Source organism: Panthera onca, chromosome D4 (assembly GCF_046562875.1).
Source record: "Panthera onca isolate mPanOnc1 chromosome D4, mPanOnc1 haplotype 2, whole genome shotgun sequence".
Lineage (NCBI taxonomy): Eukaryota > Metazoa > Chordata > Mammalia > Carnivora > Felidae > Panthera > Panthera onca.
The window spans coordinates 95075987-95095741 of record NC_138351.1 but is presented as its reverse complement, the minus strand read 5'-3'; the positions used below and the strand labels follow the sequence as shown (position 1 = coordinate 95095741).

The 19755-nt window shown below is 47.0% G+C and overlaps 1 protein-coding gene across 5 annotated transcripts in view; it reads right to left on the bottom strand.

Moving 5' to 3' along the window:
• Positions 1–19755, bottom strand: part of CACNA1B (calcium voltage-gated channel subunit alpha1 B) — a 190721-nt gene that overhangs the window by 53283 nt on the left and 117683 nt on the right. For all 5 annotated transcript variants that reach the window (XM_060608057.3, XM_060608055.3, XM_060608054.3 and 2 more), the window contains 5 exons: positions 7971–8097; positions 5163–5292; positions 4794–4853; positions 3310–3416; positions 462–558 (listed from right to left, as the gene is read on the bottom strand). In XM_060608057.3, the coding sequence (XP_060464040.3) occupies positions 462–558; positions 3310–3416; positions 4794–4853; positions 5163–5292; positions 7971–8097 (521 nt within the window). The remainder of the gene's footprint in view (positions 1–461; positions 559–3309; positions 3417–4793; positions 4854–5162; positions 5293–7970; positions 8098–19755) is intronic.

The window sequence follows — 19755 nt, the reverse complement described above, 5'->3', positions numbered from 1 at the left end:
GTCTGCTGCCGGCTTGAGGAAGAAGAGCCTTACGGAACACTACTGACACTAAGCGTTCCTTGCGGGCGAGTCGCGGAACTGAGAGAGCCTGACCCGCTCACACAACGCACCATCTGAGAACACAAGTAGGGGCCCTCCCTCAGCGCTCTCATCCCACCCCACGTGGAAGCTGCAGCCAGACAGGGTTACTTCTACATGCACACGTGCACTCACACATTCATGTGCACACCACACACATGCGTGTGCATACCCACATGCAGTGCAACCTTGTACACACAACACACACGTGCACTCACATCTATGCACCCACGTGCACACACTCACAAGCGTAACTATATGTACATATGTGCACAATACCCACACACGTACGTCTAGACCTACACTCACATGTACGTGCACATCCACACACACGTGTATACACAGCTCTGCACACTCCTCAAGCCCCAAACCCACACTCTCACCTTAAGCTTAGGCAGCCGTTTTATGGTCTTGAGGGGCCGCAGGACACGCAGGACTCTCAGGGACTTGATGGTGTTGATGTCTTTCCCTTTGGATCCTCTAGAAGGGAGAAGCCACACATGCAGACAGGCAGGATGCACACTCATGCTCAGATTCCACAAAGCCTACTGGGGTCTGGGTTAGGCTCTCCTGAGCATTTTGCCTTAGGCCCCAGGGCAAACACTCAGGAACGGCGAGGCCTCTGCATCTCCTCCTACAGGTTGCATGGCAAAGCCCTCATGTGAGCAGATGAGGGCCAGGGCTGGGTCAGCAGTACCTGGTGTAAGGGAATGCTGGGTTTCCAGCAGGAAAGAAGCCGTTCTCCCATACCACGTCGGCCACTTCTACCCCAGCACTCCCCTAAACCAGCTTCCTCTGGCCACCATGCTGAGACCGGCAATGGAAATAAAGAGGACAGAAGGGGGCTGGCCCCAGGACTGCAGACCTAGCCTGGGCCAGCCCATGGAAACCTACAAGCCATTAGTGCGAGAGCCTTCTGGAAGAGCTGGTTTCTCTTGCTCTCCAGCCCTGGTATAGGGAGGTAGGGAGGAACATGTCTGGATCTCCCTGACTGTACTCGCTCAGCTGCCCCCACACTCCTCCAGATGAGGTAAAACTGACAGAAAGGGGAGAGGGGAGGGAGGACAGGCGTGCTGGGAGGGGAGGAGGGGAGTAAAGTAAGAAAAAGAAAACGTTAGATGAATACAAAGGTGATACAAGGGACAATGCAATGCAAGGGGTGGACAAAGAAAGAAAGAAATACTAAAGGGAAGAGAAAGAAACAGAGAGGGAGGGAGGGAGAAAAAGCCACAGAGAGAAAGAGAGCAGCAGACCAGAAAACCAAGATTGAGGGAGTGGGGCGGGGCGGGTAAGACAGGAAGTCAGGAAAAAATTCCAGGCACCAGATGCAAGCCTGGAAATCCAGAACCTGTGAGTCCTGATCAGGAAGCCCTCACAGGAAGCCAGAGCAGACCCAGGTGGCTCTCTCAGGCTGCCAGGGCCCCAGGAAATGTCAGACTCTGGGGGCTGGCCCTCCTACCAATCGAAAGCCAGGGCTGGTGGGCAGGGTGGGGGTAGCGTCCCAAGTGGCCTTCACAGACTTCCTAAGGAAGCGATTCTTAGAAGCAAGGCCACACTCCATGCTCAGCAGTGGTTGAGGACTCAGGGCCGGGGGCCCTATTCCATCCTGTTCAGAGGCCACTTCTCTCCAAGCTCCCAAGGCGCCTGCACATGAAGAGAGGGGGCAGGGCCACCAGTGGTCTTCTCTGGACTCCAGCCAAGCTCTAGGGGAAGTGAACTACGAGGCCCAGGCAGGATCTGTGGGTTGAGGAGAGCTGGAGAGCCCCAGCCCCCTATATCTCTCAAGACCCAGCTAGGGCCTACAGTCCAGAACCAGATCAAACTCTCTCTGAAACACCAAGCTTCCAGATGGGAAAAACCCAGCCTCCAGACCACCACGTCGGGTGTTTCTATACCCTAGCGTTCCTGACACCCAATCCCAAACGAGGTTCCTCCAGCAGCCCTGCTAAGACCAGCACAGAGAGAACAAGAGGCAGGGTGGGTGGGTGGACACCTGAGGGAGGCAGAAGGGAGGGACACCTGCTTTGGTTTTCTGGGGGGAGGGCTCTCTGCAGGGGCGGCCCTCGGGTGTTCTGTGTTCTGTTTCTCTCCTGCCCGCTCAGAGCCTTTGTCTTGCTGAGGCCACCAAGCTGGATTGTACCCCTTCCCCTGTGTCACTCCCAAGCCCCTCACTGACACTTTATATACAAAGAAAGCCGGCTAAGACCCCCACAGAGGCAGTTGTGGAGAACAGAGAGGAAAGAAAGCCCTGTTTCTGGAGAAGAGATGTGGGAAGGGATTTCAGGATGCCCGACATCCTGGCAGCCATGGTTGCAGCGGCTCCCCCCTGAGCCCTCACTGCCCTCAGGGCCCATGTCCCCACCCTCCAGCACTCACTTGGGGCACCTCCCCACCAAGGACTGGCCATGCCAAGCCCCAGTCCCAGCCCCAGCCCCAGCTTCCAGCCCAGCCCCTGGAGGTGAGGCAGGAACATGTGGCATGGGGACATGGCTCCTGGCAGCATGCATCCTGGACGGTGGAGGAGGATGAGCAGAGGTGAGGCATGGTGGTGAACCGGCCCACCAGGGGCCATGCTGTGCTATGATGTGGGGCAGTACGGGGCAGAGGGAAGGCATTACCCCATGAAGCTCCTACCGAGAGTCCAGCAAGAAGAGACAAAGAGAAGAGAGTCAGTGAGGAGGCCTCGCCCTCCCCAAGGGCTCAGAGAAGATGAAGACACCATCCCTCGGTGTCTGCATCACTGGGGGTCTTCCTAATCTCTGGATCTCCTCCACAGCTCCACCCAAGCCCCCCATACCTATCCCATGCCCGTCACCATGCAGGATCTGAGCCAATCCAGGCCCAGCCACAACAGGGCTGAGTGTTGCCTGCTATGGAGTCAGAGAAAATGGTCTAACGCTCCAACGGGGGAAGACACCCACCAGCACCACCGCCCAGCTCTGGCTGAACAAGTGGTGCAGCTAAGGTCAGGGCAGGTAGTTGCTCTGAAGGACCCGACAGGCAGGCACCGAATAACCCAGAGGACTGCCTGCACAATCTCAGAACCACAAGCTGTGGTAGGTGCAAGTGGGCCTTGAGATCTTCTTAACCCCACACAAGCCCAGCCCCAAGTAGACAGGAGCTACAGACAGCCCGCGCAGGCCAATGGGGCCCCTCCTTCCCTTATTCCCATACTCATTACAGCTCTGGGGACTGCAGCCCAGCCAGACCCAGAGGAGACACAGTACTTACGAGAAGGCAAATGCCACCAAGGCCCCACTGACCACGATGAAGTCCAGAATATTCCACAGGTCCCGGAAGTAGGCCCCAGGGTGCAGCAGCAGTCCCAAATCAATCATCTTCAGAGGAGAAACACGTATTAGGTGTACAATCTTTCAGGAAGAAAACCAGGGCCAGGCCGCAGAGTCATGGATTTGGGGAAAAGATGCTACTCAGGTCACACCCTCCGAGGCCCTCAGGGGGCCTTTCAACCTCAGTGCCATTGACCCAAATATCCCTCATTGGTAATGACTGGCTGAGATCTTCCCTGGGCCCCCTATCCCCTTGGAGCCTAAAAATGAGACGCCTTCCCCCATCACTGGGCTGCAGGAATACACAGCCCCAGGGAGCTCATGCCCCAACCCAGACCCTCAGAGGGTCAGCTCTCTGCAGCAGGAGAAAGGGCTTTGGGGGTTCACACGGACCTGGTGCTGCCACTCCTAAAGCTGTGATTTCCAGCAAGCACCTTAATATCTCTAAACCTCAGCTTCCGTGTCTATAAAATGGGATGACAAAAAAAAAATGCTTCTCCCCCACCAGGAGTTTATAAGAGGAAATGAAGAAGCAGGCGTGATATGCAGATGCACACACACAGAAGTACCCAAGTCACAGGCACACCCGAAGCTGCACTGTAGTCAAAGACTGCACGCGTGTGTGTGTGCATGCAACACAGCTGAACACAGTGTGTGCAAACACATGCACCACCACCTGTCAGACACCGAAAAGGGAGCAGTGCCTGCCAATACTGAGAGACAGAAGCAATCACAATGAAATGGTCAGTCCTTAATCGAACATCAAACACTTGAGCTCTTTTATTTCATTCATTCATTTGTTTATTTTTTGAGAGACAACATGCGCATGCTCAGGCAAGCAGGGCAGGAGCACAGGAAGAGGGAGCGAGAATCTTATGGATGGAGACGTGGGGCTCCGTCTCATGACCATGAGATCATGACCTGAACTGAATCGTGTGTCGGATGCTTAACGGACTGAGCCACCCAGACGCCCCTGGAATTCTTTTACACAAGTCTTCGGCACCCACTCACCATGATGTTTGGGTGTTCAGGCCTCCACCCTCTCCCCAAGCTCCCCTTCTTCCCAGGCTGATGTCATGGGCCCTCCTCCTCTATCATGAGACAACCCCGAGGGTGGGGCTGAGCCCATACCTGCACATTCACGGAAGCCTGTAGCCCTTGCTTAGCATTGAGGTAGACACAGGCATGATGCTGGTGAGCTCTCCCCAAACTGGGATAACGCTGTGGTGAATCTTTCATGAACTGGCCTCTGCCTTCCACAACACCCATCACCGCACACCTGTGCATGCACTCTCTCACTGAGCACGCACCCAGGGCACACCCACCACAAGCCCTCAAACAGCAGCTGCAGGGGCCCTGTGGCATCTCAGTCATGAGGGAGGATGAGCAAAGCCCTGGGGCCACCAGGGCAACTACATATCTCACCTTTATCACCATCTCGAAGGTAAAGACGCCTGTGAAAATGTAGTCCATGTACTTCAGAGCCTGGAACCAACAGGAAGGTTATCGTCAAAGGCCAGGCTGAAAGCTTGAGCCAAGACTGTTTCAGTGGGAACACGTTTTTCCTCCAGGCCTCTGAGCAGACAACTCCTTGCCCAGGGGTCCTGCGGGCCACTGTCGTGGGTGGAGCCCCCTTTGGCAGCGGCACTGGCCCTGGGCATATCCTCACTATTCCTGTCTATAACTTGGGGCTGGGCCAGGAGGTGCCCCCAGACCCTCACCCCACACCCCTAGAGGGAGCAGACAGGACCCTGACACCTCCCAGCCCCTCCACAGCCTGAATGAGGTGCTCACGTTGTTCCTGGGCGAGTCTGTCCGCACAGGATCCTCGGCTGCCAGGGCAATGCTGCTCAGGGCGATGACCACAAGAATGACCATCTCAAAGTACCGCATGGTCACGATGTAATGGCAGAAGCGGCGGAGCCTGTGGGGCAAAGCACAAATCGCCAGAGGCCCACAGACGGGCCCGGCTGGCCACCCCCCCCCCCCCCCCGCCCCCCGCACCAGAGCACGTACTTGGTCTCTCCCTGAAAGAAGGTGTTACACCAGAACGAGCTCTACTAAGTATCTCCGTGTTGGGAGACAGCAGCCAGGTGACTGATGGTGACTCAGACTCTCGAGAGGGTGTCCCACGAAGAGCGGTAGGAAGGCAGGGGCCAGCCAACTACAGCTCACAAGCCCCGTTTGTGTCCATAAAGTTCTATGAGAGCACAGCCACGCCTACGCATTTACCTCTATGTGTGGACAGCCGTGCCCTGTACAGATTTACAGGCCTAGTGTACATGGCGTGGAGGGCGTACATCAGCTCAGAGAGGAGGCTGAGGACCAGCACTCCTGTGGAGAGTAGGCCTCTCTGGAGAGCCCAGGAAGCTCCTCTAGGTCCATATTGGTCCATGCTTGTCTGAGTCCCCAGAGCTGCGTGTGCACACCTGTACTTCAGTCCCCTGTCCACCTTCAGCACTAGTCAGCATCACTGACCACTATTCTGCTGTGTGGAGGCACATGCCAGACAGCAGAGTGCGGTGGTGAACAAGGGCACCACAGAACAGTGTAGACATAACCTAAAGGGAGACTCTCAGATGCTGACAGGTGCTAGAACACAGCAGCAGATGGTGACCCGGGAGGTCTGGGAAGACCTCTAAGAGGGCAGTGAAGGTGACAAGGAGGAGAAGTCACAGAACCACTGTACGGGGCAGACGTGTGTCCCACCTCTGGGTCCTACCCCTCCCTCCTGCCACCACTTCCCTATTCCCAGGGCCTGAGGTCTGAGAGGACCTCCCACACCCACCCACTTCTCTCCAGCCACACCCACCCACTTCTCTCTGCCTTGAAGGGCCCTACTATGCTCTTCTCCTCCTCACCACGACCACTGCCACACTCCACCCCCACACCCACCAGAGCCGCCCTACCCATGTCCATGCCTCCTTCTGTACGGACACACCTGTCCTCCCAGCTCCAGGATACTCCGTCTCTGCCTCTTTCCTTCTGCATCTCAGGACTGAGTATCCACCTTGACCTCCATCCCTAGCGTCTGCTCCTGAGCCCACCTGGCCCTGAGACGTCCGCCGGCCGCCCCGGCTCTGCAGGGTCTGCACTCACCTGCCCAGCTTGGTGGGGCCCCAGCCATGAGGCAGAAACTCTGGGTGTCATCCCTCCCATCTCCTTCCCTTTCCACATCTAGTTTATCATCAAGTTCCATAGATTCTGTCTCCAAAGTTTCTCCCCAAGCATTTCACTCCCAAACCTCCCCTTATGACATCAGATCTCCTCCGTCTCTTCCTGAAAACCCTGGCCACCCTACTAAGGGCCGTCCAAGGACTCTGCTGACATGCTGCCTGTGTTGCTGTTGACCGCCAGCTGCCTACAACCTTTCCGTGCTCCTCGGTGCTCTGAGCGCAGATCACGGCCTCTCCATAGGACTCTGGTCTCTGTGCTTTTCCACTCAGTTCTGTCTTCAGCTGTTCTGCACCTGACACCCTCACTTCTGGACCACTGTGATCTTTCTTCTCTCCACAAGGAATGTTTGTTCATCTCTCTTCACCTTAGCTCTCATCCACCCTCAGGATTCAACTGAGATCCCTTGCCTCCTCCAGGAAGGCTCCCCAACCCTCCCCAGCTGCTCCCAGATGTTGCCTGCTCCCTCCCGCACCGCACGGCAGTGCTCACAGGCAGGTCCACACTCCCTAACAGAGCAGAGGAAGCTCCCAGAAAATGTGTGTTGAGTGAAGGCACGGAGAGAGGAAGAAAGGATGGACAATGGAGGCTGGATGGAGAGACTGCAGGCTGGAGGGATGGGGACAGAGGATAAAGCCCGACTCAACCAGATCTGGCTGCCTTCTGGCCTCCCTGCTCCAACACACTGGCCTTCAAGTGCTTCCACTTTCACTCTGTCTGTCGCCTCTGCCAGGGATGGTCTCCCTCCCCCTCCTCACCATTCTCACCTCCCAGTGAGACCCAACATGACATTCCCACCTTCACTTAGCTTATTCAGGACAGGGATCCTTGTTTGTTCTGCTCATTACCATGTATTCCCAGCACCTAGAATGCTGTTAGTACATAAGTACTGGTTGACCTAATGCAGCTAGTTGGGCTGATGAGTGGATGAGAAATGCTGCTGACTTCGTGATAAACAGAGAGGCGAGAAACGGGCAGACCTGTGAGTGAATGTGGTGTGCACACACATGCATGTGTGGACGGTGGGCGTGATGGAAAGGTGGACAAATGGAAGCGCACGTACACGATGGACAAGAATTGGGTGCACGTGCGCAGCAACAAACGCTCGCTGCAGCAGGGGTTTAACAGCAAGGCTCTGGGACTGACTGACTGACTGGGTTCAAACCCCAGCTCTACCATTTGGGCTGACTGGCCATGTGTCTGTGGACAAGCCATGGACCTTTTCTGTGGCTACCTGTTCTCCCCTGTAGGGTGAGGTAACAGAAGTGTGTCCTTGTGGATTGCCATGATGCTCAGAACATTAGAACATGTAAAGTGCACAGAATCAGTGCCTGCCAGGTCATGTCAGCACACCCTGCTACTGTGCACTTGGATCATGGCCACAGGCATGGGACAGGCACACAGCATGGGCAGGTGAAGGAGACTCACAGGTTGGTGGGGCTTAAGCAGAACATGGAGCTGTACGGGACGATAGGTCGGGGGCCACTCCTCATCACGTCATCGGCTTCTGCCTCCTTCTTCCCTTCAGCTTGGCTTTCCAGGTCCACGTTACCACCTACAAGGACACAGGGCCACCAAGTTAGATGTGTGGTACGTGTGAAGCCCACATCACAGAGGTCTCACCCGGGCAACAGATGCTGTCCCATCACCAACCACACAGGTCTTCAGGAACCCAGCCAGGGAAGGGCATGTGGCTAAGAACACAGCTTCACCTGAGACTCCCTCCAATCACAGTCAGATCACGACTGAGGACTGAGACAGCACTGGAGACCTCACTTCTCAGCTGTAGCAGGGAGTTGTATGGGTACCGGGAGCAGCACCAAGCACTGTGCCCTTGGCTGTGGACACCTCTGCCTCCACTGGGGGCCATTGGTCTAGATGTTCTACGAACACCAAAGTCCATCCCGGCCCCAGAGACCAGGGCCAGTAGGCTCCCCTCCCTGGTTCTGAGCTCAGTGCCTCCATGAGGAAAGGTGAGAATGCCCCACTGCTTCTGCAGGGGTCTTGGGCCAGCAGGACAGGGAGGAGCCCTGGACATGGATGCCCTCCTGAACATGGTGGTCCAGCCAGACCCTGCCAGGGATTCTCCCCTTCAGAACCCCGGCAAATGTCCACAGAGCCAGGACAGTGACCCAGGGAGGACTTCAGCACAGCCCACATCTCGCATGGGCTCTGCTCCTCACTTCTCACACCCCTGTCTCTCAGCCCCACTAATCAAACTACCCGGGGTTAAAATGGCCATGACCTTGTTCTTGTTAAGTTGATTTTATTGTCTGTGCAGTGTTTTTCTCACAGTGACATTTCTCACAGTAACTTTTAGCTATCCTGAAGTATGTCTCTGTTCTCGTGGGTAACAGAGTTCCTGAGACCCCAGGGGGAGGGCAGTGCAGTGACCTGGAGCCAGTGCCTACTGGCGTACCTCAGTTTTACTTCTTACAAGACACATAAAAGCAGAGGTTGTTAAAGGGTAGCAAAAATACGGGTGGTTATCCCCAGAGCCTGACTAGTCCTGCAGAGGACAGCTGGGCCAGATGTGGAAGAGCCCAGGCAGCAGCGGTCCATCCACCAAACTCCCTGCTGACGGCATAATTATATGATCTTCTCAGAAAGCAGTTTGGCAATACAGTCCTAACAAATTCTGTTTACTGATTTAATCTGTAAGACATTATCTTCCAAGGAAATCAAGCATGTTCTGTATTCACAAAGGTGTCTGTTGTTAAGTTCTTCTACAACAACAAAAGAAATTATAAAACGTACAGCCAGAGGAGAAAGACTAAGTATCTGAATCATTACACTAGAGATATTAAAAATGTCTACAAATAGTTTCCATAACAAAAGAAGCTTAGGATATCATAAGCTAAAAAAAAAAAAAAAAAAAGGCTACTCAACATGGATGGAACTGGAGAGTGTTATGCTAAGTGAGGTAAGTCAGGCAGAGAAAGACAGATACCATATGTTTTCACTCCTATGTGGATCCTAAGAAACTTAACAGAAGACCATGGGGGGAGGGGAAGGAAAGAAAAAAAAAAAGTTAGGGAGAGAGCCAAAACATAAGAGATTCTTAAAAACTGAGAACAAACTGAGGGTTGATGGGGGGTGGGAGGGAGGGGAGGGTGGGTGAGGGGTATTGAGGAGGCCACCTGTTGGGATGAGCACTGGGTGCTGTATGGAAACCAATTTGACAATAAATTCCATATTTAAAAAAAAAGGCTACATATTTGTATATCCCAGATGTACTCAACTCCAAAAAAATAATGTATATGGAAAGAGAAATAACACCAAAATAATAATAATAATAATAATAATAATAATAATAATAATGGTGATCTCTGAATGGTGATAGGAATTTTAATTCTCTTCACTATACTTTTAACAATTAAAAAATTTTTCCATGATGTGCATAGATTACTTTTAAATTAAGAAAACATATACAATTTTAAAACCGCAGCATTTCAGACTCTTCCATGGTTAACAGTAAGGCAGGACCAATATGGACTCAATGAAGAATTCTGCTGCTCAAAAGAAGAACAAAGATGCCAGGCCCTGGATGGAAATATTCCTCCTGAAACAGATTTACAGCAACAATAAAAGGCATCACTTAAGTCAAAGCAGACCAGGAAAAAAAGGAGAGGATCAAAATGAAACTGCTGAAGACTAAGTAAATTCATTGTTAGAAGCAGGTTATGAAAAACAACAACAACAACAAACTTGACAGTAACAAAAATTTAATCATGAAACAGGACACTTCATCAAGCAAAATGGCCAGACACAGAGCAAAGGATAAAGAAAGGGAGAGAAATCTGTGAAAAACAACCATGTGCCAGACATTGTCCAAATGTTCTATGCCTCCTAACCACACTCACTGCATATACCATCATCTCCATTTTCTTTCTTTGTTTTTTTTTTATGTTTATTTCTTTACCTTGAGAGAGAGAGAGCAGGGGAGGGGCAGAGAGAGAAAGAAAATCCCAAGGAAACTCCACACTGCCAGCACAGAGCCCGACGCAGGGCCCAAACCCACAACAATGAGATCATGACCTGAGCCAAAACCAAGAGCTGAACACCTCACTGACTGAGCCATCCAGGTGCCCCTATCATCTCCATTTTCTAGATTATGAACCGAGACATTACCTAGTGGGGACATGGCCTATCAAGGCTGGGGTAAGAACTCTGAGCCCTGGGTCCCTACAAGGTAAGGACATGAGGGTTCATACTGAACCGCTCCCCTCGAAGAGGGCTAAAGTGAGCCCAGACTGGTGGTGCCCTGAGCTTCTGGGAAATCAAATGTAATGACAAAAGCACCCCTCATCTGGCCCGGTGGATTGGGCAACCCTTCTCAACTCGAAGAGAATTTAAACCCTACAGACACCCATGCTATGGAAAGAATTTCTCTTCTATACATTCAGAATGGCACCAGCTACATACCACCCTTGGGAGAACTGAAAAAGTAGTCAATCAATTCATTTTCTAGAGGGCTTCATTGTCTCACAAAACCCCAGCCAAGAAATGGTGGATGAAGGTCAGTCACATATGAACTCAAAATAAAAAATACCACCAAATGAGGGGTGCCTGGGTGGCTCAGTTAGTTAAGCTTCCAACTGTTGATTCAGCTCAGGTTATGATCTCACGGCTTGTGAGTTCAAGCCCCCTGTCAGGCTCTTTGTTGACAGACAGCGTGGAGCCTGTTTGGGACTATCTGTCTCCCTCTCCTTCTGCCTCTCCCCCATTCATGCTCACTCACTCTCTCCCTCTCTCTGTCTCTGTCCTTCCCCCACTTGTGCTCTCTCACTCTCTCTCAAAATAAATAAATAAACCTAAAAAAAACCAAACCACCAAACATACAAGGAAGCACGATCACCATGAAATGAAAGACAGCAGAAACAACAGATTCAAACCCTCCATAGACTACAGATACAAGAGTACTTTTAGAGATTTTATTTATTTACTTTTATTTATTTATTTTTGAGAGAGAAAGAGAGGGCACAAGTGAGCGAGGGACACAGAGGGGGAGAGAGAGAGAGAGAGAGAGAGAGAGAGAATTCCATGAGAGAGGGAGAGAGAGAGAGAAGCGGGGCTCACCCGAAGCAGGGCTTGAGATCACCCGACACGGGGCTTGTGCTCACCCCATGCGGGGCTCAAACTCATGAACACAAGATCATGACCTCAGCCAAAGTCAGATGCTTAACTGACTGAGCCACCCAGGTGGTCCCAGATACAAGAATTAGAAAACAAATTTTAGATGAGAAATATAAAATAGCTAAATATAAATATGTAAAGAAATATAAAATGAATCTTAAATGAACAAACCATGAAAGCCTATAAAACTGATCCAGCATTTTCATGATCTGTGACAGAGAAATGTAAATGGACTCATCCTTCCACTGAAAACAACTATAAAAGCAGAACAAAATACATAATGTAACTGTTTAAAGGCACTGGGAACCAATCAATGTGGACAGAAGCCAAGAAGCTACACACCTTGGGAGAAGGAAAGCACAGAGGTGACCCCATTTTCCCCCAAGCTTTTCCCCTTAGGCCATGTTCCTATTTGCAGTGCAAGGAAATAAAACCCAAGCATAAAGCAACATTTACAACGGAGAAAGAGAAAAAGACTGAAGTTACAGATTAACAAAGTGGGAATGAAGGGCAAAATCCCAGGGTGAAGTGCAGGGCAGAAGGGAGTCACTCCACCAGCCCCAATTAATTACCCTTCCTTCCCTGTTGCACATGTGCAAAATGAGGCTGGTCTCCACTAGAAGCAAATGCTTTCAAGGAAGCTCAAAGGAGAGAGGAGGATTGAAGGTTTGATATTGGGGGTCAATGACAACAGACATTTTACTTTGCTGTTACTTTTTATTGGGATTGTTCTTGTTTGTTAGTGTTCTAGTCTCAGAGTTGCACAGATCTTGAATCATTGCCCTTTACCTTCTCTTTTCTCTAAGGCCTATTATTTTCAGTACATGGCATTGTCAGGAATGAATATATCATGTTGTAGCAAGAATGTCTAGAGTTAAGGAAGACAGAAAATGATGTTAATTAAAAACACAAGAAATAATAAATGTTGGGAAGGATGTACAGAGAAAGAAACCCTTGTGCACTGTTGGTGAGAATGCAAACTGGTATCACCACTGTGGAAAACAGTATGGAGGTTTCTCAAAAAATAAAAACAGAATTACCACATAATCTTGTGATTCTACTACTGGGCATTTACCCAAAGAATACGAAAATATCAATCAAAAAGACATATGCACCACTATGGTTATTGCAGCATTATTTATAATAGACAAAAAATGGAAGTAACCCAAGTGTCCATCGATAGATAAATGGATATACAAGATGTGGCAAATATATACAATGGAACATTCCTCAGCATTCAGGGTGCCTGGGTGGCTCAGTAGGTTCAGTGTCCGACTCTTGGTTTCAGTTCAAGTCATGATCTCACAGGTTTGTGAAATAGAGGCCTGCTTCAGGCTCTGTGCTGACAGAACAGAGCCTGCTTGGGATTCTCTCACTCTGCCCCTCCCGCACTCGTGCTCTTTTTATCTCAAAATAAATAAATAAACTTAAAAAAAAAAATAAAAAGAATGAAACAGCATGAATGGATCTACACAGTATCATGCTAAACAAAATAATTCAGCCAGAGAAAGACAAATACCAAATGATTTCATTCATATGTGGAATTTAAGAAACAAAACATTTGAGAGGCGCCTGGGTGGCTCAGTAGCTTAAGCGTCCGACTTCGGCTCAGGTCACGATCTCACGGTTCATTGGTTCGAGCCCCAGGTCGGAGCTCTGTGCCGACAGCTCAGAACCTGGAGCCTGCTTCAGACTCTGGGTCTCCCTCTCTCTCTGCCCCTCCCCAGCTCACACTCTGTCTCTCAAAAATAAACATTAAGAAAAAGAAGACATCCGAACAAACGAAATAAAAAGAGACAAACAACTATAAAAAGACTCTTACATATAGAGAAAAAACTGGTGGTTGCCAAAGGGGAGGTAGGTAAGGAATGGGTCTTAGCATTGCTCAAACGGGAACTTGGAGTAAAAACACCTGGAGACTTTGTCATGTGTGCACAATAGCATTACTAGATTAGTCACTAAAAAACAAAATAAAACACAACTGAACAAAATGGAAATAGAGTTCATAGCTTTAAACTAGTAAAGGGAAAAATGTGATATGTAAGCAAAAAAGAACCAATTATTTAATATTTCCAAAAGAAAGAAAAGAAGAAAAAAATTTGAGTTATAAATGCCAAAACAATACATGATATATTCTTCTCTTTAAAAAAGAAAAAAAAGTACAACACCCATTCATGATAAAAACCCTCAACAAAGTAGGCTTAGAGGGAACATACCTCACTATAATAAAGGCCATGAATGCGGGGCATCTGGGTGGCTCAGTCGGTTAGTGTCTGACTTTGACTCAGGTCATGATCTCACAGTTTGTGAGTTCGAGCCCCACGTCAGGCTCTGTGCTGACAGCTCAGAGCCTAGAGCCTGCCTCAGATTCTGTGTCTCCCTCTCTCTCTGCCCCTCCCCTGCTCATGCTCTCTCTCTGTCTCAAAAATAAATAAAAACATTTTAAAAATTTTGTTGAATAAACAAATAAGTAAAACCATAAAAAATTAATAATAGCAACAATAATAATAAGATACCTGGGAATAAACTTTAACTGAGAACGTGAAAGACCTATACTCTGAAAATTATAAAACACTGATGACAGAAATTGAAGATGACACAAACAAATGGAGAGATATTCCATGCTCATGGATTGGAAACACAAATACAGTTAAAAGGTCTATATTACCCAAAGCAATCTACAGATTCAATGCAATTTCTATCAAAATACCAATGGCATTTTTCACAGAACTAGAACAAATAATCCTAAAATTTGTATGGAACAAAATAAGACCCTGAATAGCCAAAGCAATCTTTATAAAAGAACAAAACTGGAGGTATCACAATCCCAGATTTCAAGATACACTACAAAGCTATAGTAATCAAAATAGTATGGTCCTGTCACAAAAACAGACACACAGATCAATAGAACAAAACAGAATATCCCAAATAAACCCATGTTTATATGATCAATTGATCTATGACATGCAAGCAAGGAAATGCAAAGGGAAAAAGTCTCTTCAATAACTGGAGCTGGGAAAACTGGACAGCTACAAGCAAAAGAATGACACTGGACCACTTTCCTACACCACACACAAAAATAAACTCAAAATGGATTAAAGACCTAAATGTGAGGCCTGAAACCATAAAAATCCTAGAAGAGAGCACAGACAATAATATCTGTGACAAACTATAGCAACATTTTCCTAGATTATGTCTCCTCAGGCAAAGGAAACAATAGCAAAATTAAACTATTGGGACTACATCACAATACAAAGCTTCTAAACAGTGAAGGAAACAATTAGCAAAACAATTAGCAAAAGGATAACCTACTGAATGGGAGGAGATAGTTGCAAATCACATATCCGATACAGGTTAGTATCCAAAATATATAAAGAACTTATTATATAGCTCAACACCAAATGACCCAATTAAAAAAAAAAAAAAAAAAAAAAACAGGGAAAAGACATGAAGATTTTCCCAAAACAAAGACACATAGATGGCTAACAGACACATGAAAAGATGCTCAACATCACTAATCATCAGGGAAATGGAATTCAAAACCATGATGAGGTATCATCTCACACTTGCCAGAATGGCTAAAAATTAAAAACACAAGAAATAAGTGTTGGAGAGGATGTAGAGAGAAAGGAACCCTTATGCACTGTTGGTGGAAATGCAAAGTGGTGCAATCACTGTGGAAACAGTATGGAGTTTACTCAAAAAGTTAAAAATAGAATTACCACATGACCCAGTAATTCCACTACTGGGTATTTACCCAAAGAATGTGAAAACACTAATTCAAAAAGATATATGCACCCCTATGCTTATTGCAGCATTATTTACAAGGGCCAAAATATGGAAGCAGCCCAAGTGTCCATCAAGAGATGAACAGATACAGAAGATGTGTTATTGGGGCACCTGGGGGCTCAGTCAGTTAAGTGTCTGACTTTGGCTCAAGTCATGATCTCATGGTTCATGAGTTCAAGCCCTGCATTGGGCTCACTGCTATCAGCGCAGAGCCTGCTTCAGATCCTCTGTTTCCATCTCTCTCTGATCCTCCCCCACTTGCATGTGCTCTCTCTCAATCTCTCTCAAAAGTAAATAAACATTAAAAAAAAAGATGTTCTTACTCAATACGTCTCCAGAGACAAGGAAAACAAAAGCAAAAATGAACTACTGGGACCTCATTAAAATAAAAAGCTTCTGCACAGCAAAGGAAGCAATCAGCAAAACTAAAAGGCAACTGACAGAATGGGCGAAGATATGTGCAAATGACATATCAGATAAAGGGTTAGTATTCAAAATCTATAGAGAACTTATCAAACTCAACACCCAAAAAATAAACAATTCGGTGAAGAAATGGGCAAAAGACATGAATAGACACTTCTCCAAAGAAGACATCCAGATGGCCGACCAACACATGACAAAATGCTCAACATCACTCCTCATCAGGGAAATACAAATCAAAACCACAATGAGATACCACCTTATACCTGTCAGAATGGCTAACACTAACAACTCAGGCAACAACAGATGTTGGCGAGAATGCGGAGAAAGATGATCTCTTTTGCATTGTTGGTAGGAATGCAAGCTGGTGCAGCCACTCTGGAAAACAGTATGGAGGTTCCTCAAAAAACTAACAATAGAACTACCCTATGACCCAGCAATTGCCCTACTAGGTATTTATCCAAGGGACACAGGTATGCTGTTTCAAAGGGACACATGCACCCCCATGTTTATGGCAGCACTATCGACAACAGCCAAAGTATGGAAAGAGCCCAAATGTCTATCGATGGATGAATGGATAAAGAAGATGTGGCATATATATACAATGGAGTATTACTCAGCAATCAAAAAGAATGAAATCTTGCCATTTGCAACTAAGTGGATGGAACTGGAGGGTATTATGCTAAGTGAAATTAGTCAGTCAGAGAAAGACAAAAATCATATGACTTCACTCATATTAGGACTTTAAGAGACAAAACAGACGAATGTAAGGGAAGGGAAACAAAAATCATATAAAAACAGGGAGGGGGACAAAATAGAAGAGACTCATAAATATGGAGAACAAACTGAGGGTTACAGGAGGGGTTGTGGGAGGGGGGATGGGATAAATGGGTAAGGGGCACTAAGGAATCTACTCATGAAATCATTGTTGCACTATATGCTAACTAATTTGGATGTCAATTTAAAATAATAAAAAATAAAATTATTAATAAAATAAATAAATGATAAAATATACAACGGAATATTACTCAGCCATAAAAACAATGAAATCTTGCCATTTGTGACAACATAAATGGATCTAGCAGATATAATGCTAAGTCAAGTAAGTTAGAGGAAAACAAATACCACATGATTTCACTCATGTGGAACTGAAGGAATAAAACAAATGAGCAAAGAAAAGAAACAAACCAAAAAACAGACACTCCACTATAGAGAGAAAACTGGGGATTTTTCCCCAGAGGGGATTTTTCACCAGAGGGGTGGTAGGTGAAACAGGTAAAGGTGATTAAGACTGCACTGTACAGAATTGTTGGATCGCTATACTGTGCACCTGAAGCTAATATAACACTGTACGTTACTTATACTGGAATTTAAATAACTAATTAATTAAAATTTTTAGAAGGGAAAAAAATCCTGTAAAAGCTGGAAGCAATGAAAACCTGGTAGCAACAACCACATTGCTAAATAAATACCATTTCTCATCAAAGGTTCTAAAGAAGCCGACCATGAGATGAGGGTCCATGTGAAGTGACAGATTACTCCCAGAATAAACTGGAAGAAAGTGAGAAAAACAGAACAAGAACGAGAAGACAGCCAAGCAAGAGTGCAGTTTCAGGTAAAACCCTGGAACAGCAGGGTCAGGAGGCTCCCACAGAGACCCTGGAGTCTAAGTTAGACCTCTGAGCTGTCCCTACCTGCGGCTACAGGACTGGGCTTTCACACTCTCTACACTCTTCCTTCATGGCTCTGGCCACGTGGGAGATGTAAACTCTCCTGTTTGTCCACTTCCTGTCCTCTCCCCCCAGTGGTCACAGATAGTCCTCCAAGAGGAGCTGAAGGTAAAGAGGAAGGAAATGTGTAGGAACAGCCAGTGTCCACCGCACAGGTGGCCTTGTACAGATGGCTGAATCCATGTCTGTGGCAGAAAAGGTACATAATAATCCTGGAACATGTTGTCATAGATGGAAATCAGAAAGCTATCAAAGACAACGACAGGCATGTGAGGTCCAAAAAACTCAACCTTAAGGGGCTCCCCACAGCCAAAGTTGATATAATCTGAGCATCAAAAAGTAACAGTGAGTTCAAGGATGAAAGCATATCAAACACATAAAAATAAAAAAAAAAAAAACTCATGATGATGATTCTCATAAATTCCTTGTTGCTCATATTCAGAGTTTCTGGGCACCAACTCACTATTTCAAAGACCCATACATGGGCACCTGGGTACCTCAGTTGGTTAAGCATGCGACTCTTGATGTTGGCTCAGGTCAGGATCTCAAGGTTGTGAAGTCAAGTCCTGTATCAGGCTCCACGCTCAGCTTAAGATTCTCTCTCTCTCTCTCTCTGCCCCCTCCCCCGCTGACACTCTCATGCTCTCTCTAAAAAAATAAATGAAAAAAATAAGTAAAGACCCACGGGGCACCCAGGTAGCTCAATCAGTTAAGCGACCACTCTTGATTTCAACTCAGGTCGTGATATCACAGTTTTGTGAGGATGGGCCCCATGTTGGGCTCTGTGCCCTGACCACGCGGAGCCTGCTTGGGATTCTCCCTCTACCACCCACCTCTGCTCCTCCCCCACTCATGCTCACTCTGTCTCAAAAATAAGTAAACTTAAAAAAAAAAAGTAAAATAAAATAAATAAAGACCTGCACATAAAGGAACAGAATTAAGCATGTATGTTACTTAATACAAATACAAACTGTATTCCAAATAATTGATGTTTTTCCTCATGGAAAAGGTCAAAATAATAAATTCATAAAGAATGACAGAATTATAAATTCATCATTTTGTGACACCTGACGAAATCACAGACCTGGGTGACAGGCATCAGTGTCTACTAAACTCTTTGGGCAAAAGGCTGGTGGAGAGCTTACGGTGGATGGATCAGGCCAAACCCACTGATGAATCTTAATATCAGCAGAAGGAAAACACGATGACGCTAGACACTATGTATTCTCCTGATGTAATGCAATAGGAAGTGTTCACGGCCACCTATGAAGCTTCCCCAAAGAGTTTAGTCAAGTCTCTAGATCTATAGTTTACAAACAAGGGCAACTTAACCTCCTAGGGATATTTGGCAACGTGTCTGGAGATATGTTTTGGTTGTCAAAATCACACAGTGCTACTGGCATCTGGAAGACCAGGGATGCTGCTGAACATCCTGAAAACACAGGACTGCCGCCAACACCAAAACACAGTTCAGAAGATTGTTTTAGATCTGATTTCCAGTTAACAGGAGAGACTGAGGACAGAGGAATGTACTAAATGACACCATGATGCAATCAATCAAATCCAGAATGTGGGAAATTCTACAGGGCAAATGACATAGTTTCCTCAACAAATAAATGGTATGTACAAAATAAGAGGGGAGAAATAGTTATCGGATAAAAGAGACATACACAGACCAAGCAAAATCAGATGAGTAAACCTTAGTTGGATCCTGATCCTAAAAAATCAATTGTAAAAAGTTATTTTTGAGACAACTGGAAATTTAAACTTGGGATAGGTATTAAATAATATTATGAAATTATTATCAATATTATGAAATTATTACCAATATTGCTAGGCATACTAACGCTTTGGGGTTGGTTAAATCCTTAATTGTTAGAGGTGCTTATACTGTTATACCTAAACTAATAAACAAAAAGCACAGGGAAAAAAAAGGAGAAGTACAAAGTGAAACAAAAATATCAAAGTGTGGATAATTGCTTACGGGTGGGTGACAGAATAGGAGGGTTCATTATACCCGTGTCTCTACTTTCAAAGTTTCAATTTTCTTACAAAAAACAATTTCTGTAAGCAGCCTGGAGAGAAGACAGAGCCACACAAAAGAGCAATTTGGAGGCACTGCGGGCGTCTCTGCAGGA